We start from the raw sequence: 7,228 nt of genomic DNA, 5'->3' as shown, positions 1-7,228 counted from the left end.
TTGGAAATGTGGTTGAGATTAAATATCATTTTGAAGTGCCTCTTACTAATAGCTGTTATGTCAACAGTGTTGAAAAGATACAAAAGGGACAAAACATGAGTCAAACCCAAATTGTGAGACACTCTGTCATTCTGTAACTCACCAGCCTCTTCCAAAAATGCCAGGGTCGCGAAAGAGGAAGATTGAGAAACTCCCCCAGACTGGAGGAGATTTTGGGGACGTGACCACTGAACGCAGTGCGAGCCCCTGGGCTGGATCCGGGGCTAGAAAATGGTATTCGTGCGAAAGCGGTGAGGTTTGAAGACGGTCTGTAGATCAGTCAGGAGTGCCATGTCAATGTGGTGTCCTGGGTTTGACGGTCATGCTACGCTTAAGTCAGATGTTTTCCTCGGGGAAGCCAGGCCTGGGCACTCAGGAGGCAGCTCTTTGCAACTTTTCCATCTAAAATTATTTCTACATAAATGTTAGAAAAGGAAAAACCACTAAATGCTTGACAATGTCCACTTTTTAAAAGTTCTAGATTCACCCCTCAACTTAAAAATTATTTAACTAGTATTATAGTATTTTCTTCCCTCAATTATTGGAGTAAATATGGCTTTACATTTGTATTCTTTTTTTTTCTTTTTGCTTATTTTGTAGACAAAGTTTACATGGGACCAGGACAACTATATCAAGATTTACAAAACTTGTTGCATGACTTAAATGTAATTGGTCAAATCACTCAGCTGATAGGAAACCTTAAAGGAAACTATCAGGTAACAATCAAAGCAATTGGATTTAAGATTCTGCCTTTACTTGTAAGTCATTGTAAGTATGTGATTATATCTCCAAGTTCTACCAGAAGTGAGAATTCACTTTGACTTTAAAAATTAATCTGAATGTACATTTTCTCTTATGTTAGGTAAGGTGAGACTCTATGATGGTAACTTTTTTTCGTTTTGTCAATAGGCTTGAATATCAGTTCTATTTTAGAAATGTCTCAGCCCCGTCCCGCACCAATGTCATCTGACTCCCAAAGCTTTCTTTTTCATAATCCGATAGTTTCATTTGGTCTGAATTTCTCATATTAAAATTTTGGTTTTTTATCTTCCTTGGGATGGCCCTACTTTTTAAACACTTTTGAAATGTGCGTATTTATTTCCTTTGTAGAACTTAAACCAGTCAGTAGCCCATGACTGGACATCAGGTTTACAAAGGCTTATTTTGAAGAAAGAAGATGAAATCAGAGCTGCGGACTGCTGCAGAATTCAGTTACAGCTCCCGGGGAAGCAGGACAAGTTAGTAGTAGCTTTAAAACGAAACCTTCTTGGCCAATGCTGGGGAAAAAAAATGGTTCTTTGTCATGACATGCATGTTTTTTGGTTTGCTGATTCTATCAGACAGGCAAAATGTGTAATTTAACCTCACAGGATGGAGCACGTTTTATAAAATGAATGCTTGTCTGTTGTTTCTGGCAGATCTGGGCGACCGACGTTCTTTACAGCTGTGTTCAATACGTTCACCCCTGCCATCAAGGAGTCCTGGGTCAACAGCTTACAGATGGCCAAGCTCGCCCTGGGTAAGGCCTGGCTGACTGAGGCTGAATGAGGCATGCGGCGTGATGATGAATTCCTGCCCACAAGGGTGAGGTCAGGGTTGAGAAGGAAACTCGGCGGTAGATCCATGCATTGACCCGAAAGTGTTTCTAAACAGGAAAATTCACCTTAGCACCGGTGATTTTTAAGATGTTCATATTAAAATGGAGGGCTTGCATATTAAAATGGAGGGGTTTTGTGTTAAAATGGACGGTGTTTCTGGTACCAGAACATGAATATCAGCTGAGGCAGCTGAACACAGAGGAAGCCCGTGGAGCCTGACCATGTGCCAGGTGCTCAAGGCGGGCGGTGGGCAGTGGGCGGTGGGCGGCGGCCTCCAAATGGCAGGGGAGGTCATTGTTCCTCTTGGCCCTTGTGCTCACCCCTCACTGAGAAGCAAAACACAGGGTTGGGCTGAGGGGTCACTAAAGATCCTCTCAGTACCAAAGATAAACCCTAGGGTTTCACTGTAGATGGATGTGACTTTATGATTTCCTTGTTCCTATGTCTGTTTAGCCTTGATTATTTTTTTGTTGGGTGTGTGTAATGTACTTATACACACGCTTACAGACTTGCTACCCAGAACACACTGGGATGTCGTGTGTGTGTAAAATTTTCCTTCTGCTGTAGATAGTCTGAAATGTTAACGGAGTATAAAATACAGAAGAGAAGTGCGGAGTGTGGGTAACGCCGTTGCTCCAGGGAGCTCTCATCAGCGGAAGGGCTTTGTCCTGGAAGGGAAAGCTGTCCTGACGTTGTGCTCACTTGACGAGGAAGCAGAAACACAGCCCCTCTCCATTTGCTGAATAATTTGGTCGTTTGCCAGGTCAGGTTCAGAGTCACTTAGCAAATGAGGAAGTGGCCACTCTGAAGAGAATGAGCTGGACGTGCAGATAAGCCCCTCTTTGTCTTCAGATCAGCTACATATTCTTTAATGCTCAGGTTGACAGTTTGATTTGGTAGTGAAATATTTCTCCGTTTCATTGTACTTTTGTTGATCCCGTAGTATTACACCATGTTTTAAAGTTTCTCAGTACAGCTCTGGTATTTGAATCTAAACATTTCTTTTGCTTTGGAAAAACTGGAGAACGACAAAGGGAAGTAGACCTATGTGGTTTATACAGTGAAGTTTCACAGCCCTTGGGTCCAGCGTGTTCAGGAGGCGCAAACAGGAAGAGGTCCCTGCCGCTTAGATGAGACCAGGCTGCCTCCTAAAATAATGCTGTGAATATACAGCCTATGCTTTTAGAAGAGATTGTCTGTTTTCCACAATGGCGTTGTCTGGCCCTGTACAAACAGAATGCCAGACACTTCCCCTGCTGTGACCTGTGAAGCAGGTCTGTTGTGTGTGAGTTGACTGCATTCTTGCTCATTTCTCTCTGAATCTAATTGCAGAAGAGGAGAACCACATGGGCTGGTTCTGTGTGGAAGACGATGGGAATCACATTAAAAAGGAGAAGCATCCTCTCCTTGTCGGACATATGCCCGTGATGGTGGCCAAGCAGCAGGAGTTCAAGGTGAAGGGAGCAGGGCCCACGGCCCGGGGTGGGGTGCACCTCGCAGCTCTGACTGGGCCACTTTGGGATGATTCTTAAGGGGCGTGGTCAGAACATGGTCTTCCCAGGTTCACCACAGTGACCGCTTGTCTAGAGGTCATTTGTTTGGAAATAAGACTGCTGTTGTTTGAAACCTAAAAAAATGCCCAGCCGTTGTCTCCGAAGCCCGGTCCTGGGCCAGGACCCTCGGGTATTCCAGCAGTGCCACAGCATCTGAGGCCTTGTTAGTTAAACGGGACACATGTTTCACATTTGTAGCTCTGTTTTGCCTTTGCTTGGCAAGCAGTCTGTTTCCACAGTGGATCATTAACTCCAGGCCTCCTGTCTGCTTGAGGCACCATGCCCGCTCTCTGCCTTGGCGGACTCAACTCCATCTCCAGGGTGGCATCTTATTAATGTTGCCAGTGTTGCTGACTCAGGCATCACAGGCCAGGGCCTTCAGTGATGTGGACGATGTCCTATTCTTTAAGAAATAAAGATGTTTCTTCTCACCCTGGTCTCTGGCCAGGGTTTCCCAGCAGTTCCCGGACCCCTCCCATTGGGAGTCTCAGGCAGTGCACAGAACTCCTCTGGGAGAGGCTGGGGTGGGACAGGGAAGGGGAGAGGCACAGGCCATCACAGACTGCACTTGACGCCTGCAGGGCGAGCCCTCCCATCTGAAGTGCCCCGACACGCTGGATTTCAGCGTGCTGATGCGATCTGAAGAGTAAGATACCGAAGGTTGAATCTACTTAGGTGTTCGCTTCTAAAAAGCTAACTTCTGAGAGTTGTACTTTTAAACTTTTATCCTCCCTATTTTAATCTTTGGTAGATGATGAACCTGTAATTTTTTGTGGTTATACATTGGAAGTAAGTCATCCATTTAAGACGTTATGTAGTCTAGGGGCCTCTTAGCTCTGTTTTATATGTGAGTGTTTGATTTTATTCCATTTTAGATTGAATGTGCTGCTTATAATCCCGAACCTTACCTAAACAATGAAAGCCAGCCAGATTCATTTTCCACGGCACATGGTTTCCTGTGGGTAAGATGTGTTTATTTGGTTTTGGTGCAAGTTCACAGAGAATCAACATTCATGGTTAGTGTGATGAGAGACTGAGATGTGAATTGCTCAGTAGAGAGTTGGTGGTGGCATATCTCAGAGTGTACTTATAAACATGAAAATTTCTTTGAAAAGGAGCTGATCACTTTTGGAAAAGATTTAGAGTTCTTAGGAATGCAAATATTTGTTTCTTTTCCTTTTCATCTAAAACATTTACCAGATAAAGTTCAGTCCAAAGACAACTAACTAATAAGAGAATAATTTTAATATGTTTTTCCATTTTGGTGTCAACATTGCATGGATTTTTTTTCTTGTTCCAAGACTGGCTTTTTGCAGTGGAAACTTAGCAGTTAAAATTAATTTGTTCCAAATGAAATACCGCATCTGAAATTAGGCTGGAATTGCAGTAGACTTTCCTGGTTCCTGCAAACCAGAGGACATTCTTAGAGCTGTGTGGTCCCAGGCTCTCCCGTCTCTGGTTTCCTGTATTCCCTCCCTGCAGCCTCGGACTCGCCCTCCAGGGCCCCACTGTGCTTTTCCAAACTCTCATGCTTCCCTCCCAGGCATCCTGTGCAGCACGCCACTGCCTCTCACTTCTCACAGCCACAGCTCCTGCTTGGTCGGTGTTCCTAGTTGAGTGTCAGAACCTGAACAACCCAATTACCTGGTATTTCATTTGTACCAGCCTATGAATGGAGGAGCAGCCTTAATTCCCTTGTGGGTTTCCACTTCCAAGAGACTGTTTTCCATCCGGGTAGGCAGACCTGTCATCGCTGAAGCTTCATCCCCTGGCCTGGTCACAGCCCCCAGGCCCTGTAGGCAGGACAGGGGCTTGGCAGATTGGCGTCCTTCCCACAAAAGCATGAAAGTAGGATGTCTGTATGTAGCATCAGCAAATACAGGAAGAATAAGGAGAGTCTAACAACATTCTCAAAGTTGGCGGAAAAGAAAAAGAATCAATGAAAACGCCACCCTAAACCAGCTAGTGCTTTCTGTTCACAGGGATCAGACCCTTTCCCACTTAAAAAATGAATAAATAAATTTGAGGTTAAATTGCACAGGGATCAGACCCTTTCCCACTTAAAAAATGACTAAATAAATTTGAGGTTAAATTGGGAAACTAACTATGCTATGTGTTCTCATTGTAGAGATTCAAACACACAGGAAGTTCATGTACACTGTTGCAGCAATGCTACTTTAGAAAATCTGCGGCAGGCGCAGTGGCTCCCGCCTGGAATCCCAGCACTTTGGGAGGCCAAGGCGGGTGGATCATGAGGTCAGGAGTTTGAGACCAGTCCGGCCAACCATAGTGAAACCCCATCTGTACTTTCACATAGTGAAATTCCATCTCTGCTAAAAATACAAAAATTAGCTGGGCATGGTGGCGTGTGCCTGTAATCCCAGTTACTCGGGAGGCTGAGGCAGGAGAATCGCTTGAACCCAGGAGGTGGAGGTTGCAGTGAGCTGAGATCATGCCATTGCACTCCAGCCTGAGTGACAGAGTGAGATTGTCTCCAAAAAAAAAAGAAAAAAAAAAAAGAAATTCCACAGCATACCACATGTTGAATTCCAATGATCTACCTTGGGATGTATTCTTATTGATGTTTTTCACGTTTGAAAGGTTTATTTTCTTAACCAAGGTCATTAAACATTAGTGTTGTTATCAAAATTGATAATGATCTGCCTCTTAGGATTTTAAATTGAGGATGGATGGGCCCTTACCTTCATATTGTGATGAGTACATGATTTTTAAAGTATAGAAATGTGAGTTTGTGAAAATGAAAGCTACGCTCTTGCTTTAAAATGTTTTGGAAACCAAATTAAATATGAGCAATTGTTTAAGCATTTTTTTGAATTTTCTAAGTGTGTTGATTCTCACATGAAAATCGAAGCTTGTCGTGGCCTTTAAGTGTCAGGTTCCAGCGTATTATGGAAGCCCCCGCACGCTCATTTTCTTTTTTCCTCCTGATTCTCTGATTCAGATCGGAAGTTGCACCCATCAAATGGGTCAGATCGCCATCGTCTCGTTTCAAAATTCCACCCCCAAAGTCATCGAGTGCTTCAATGTGGAATCTCGCATCCTCTGCATGCTGTACATTCCCGTTGAGGAGAAGCGCAGAGAGCCCGGGGCACCCCTGGACCCCGAGACCGCGGCCGTGAGAGCTTCTGAGGTCCCCACGATCTGTGTAGGGACGGAGGAGGGAAGGTAGGGTGTGCTGACCGCGTTGCAGAGGATCAGCCAGCTCTGCCCGTGGAGGGCGTGGTGGGGAGCCTGTCCTGGAAAGAGTCCTTGATTTTGACTCAGGAGTAGCTCGTGCAGGAATTAGGGGATACCAGGGGACATTTTTAGGGTCATTGCACTTTGAAATAACTAGTCAATCGGACCCATGGAAATGATTCTAGGAAACTCTTAAAGAGAAGTGATATTTCTTTAAAGGGGAACGTGTGGCTGTTTGCCCCTGAAATGTCTCATTTTTATTAACGGTTTTTAAAAGCACATCCCCCTTATATTTTGGAATAAAACAGCCGTATTCTATGTCATGATCGTACTGAATTGCTGACACCATTTAAAGGACAGTTAAAATGATTTGCCTGATGTGAAGTTCCAAGATACATAGGAGGAACTAATGTTTTTCATATATCCCAGAATTTCCCTTTTACAAATAAAGAAATCAAGGTGGTTGCAAATTTTTTAAAAGTACAGGCGAGTGTCCCTAGCAATGGAGAAGGAAGGGCAAGAGGGAGGAGTTGGAAAGTGTTGTGTTTATGTTGAGAGGCCCCCTGGTTCTTCTCACAAGGAGCACATATATTTATGAGCTTGTATTCTTCTCTTAAAGCATTTCCATTTATAAAAGCAGTCAAGGCTCCAAGAAAGTGAGACTCCAGCACTTTTTCACTCCCGAGAAGTCCACAGTCATGAGCCTGGCTTGCACGTCGCAGAGGCTGTACGCTGGCCTGGTCAACGGGGCGGTCGCCAGCTACGCCAGGGCCCCAGGTGAGGCGGGTCTCACAGCCTCCTGGCGGGTCCTCGGGGTTCACTCGGGGGGACGCTGCATCT

At 44.7% G+C, this 7,228-nt stretch overlaps 1 protein-coding gene across 1 annotated transcript in view; it reads left to right on the top strand.

Annotated features, from left to right (window-relative positions):
- ARHGEF10 (Rho guanine nucleotide exchange factor (GEF) 10) overlaps nucleotides 1–7,228 on the top strand; it is a 174,042-nt gene that overhangs the window by 105,353 nt on the left and 61,461 nt on the right. The window contains exons 21-24 of the mRNA XM_011968597.1: nucleotides 2,970–3,091; nucleotides 4,066–4,152; nucleotides 6,153–6,376; nucleotides 7,008–7,165. Coding sequence (XP_011823987.1) covers nucleotides 2,970–3,091; nucleotides 4,066–4,152; nucleotides 6,153–6,376; nucleotides 7,008–7,165 — 591 coding nt within the window. The remainder of the gene's footprint in view (nucleotides 1–2,969; nucleotides 3,092–4,065; nucleotides 4,153–6,152; nucleotides 6,377–7,007; nucleotides 7,166–7,228) is intronic.

The sequence above is a fragment of the Mandrillus leucophaeus genome, unplaced genomic scaffold (genome assembly GCF_000951045.1).
Source record: "Mandrillus leucophaeus isolate KB7577 unplaced genomic scaffold, Mleu.le_1.0 Scaffold85, whole genome shotgun sequence".
Classification (NCBI taxonomy): Eukaryota; Metazoa; Chordata; class Mammalia; order Primates; family Cercopithecidae; genus Mandrillus; species Mandrillus leucophaeus.
Note: the sequence above shows the minus strand (reverse complement) of the source record. Positions and strands in the feature narration are given on the sequence as shown.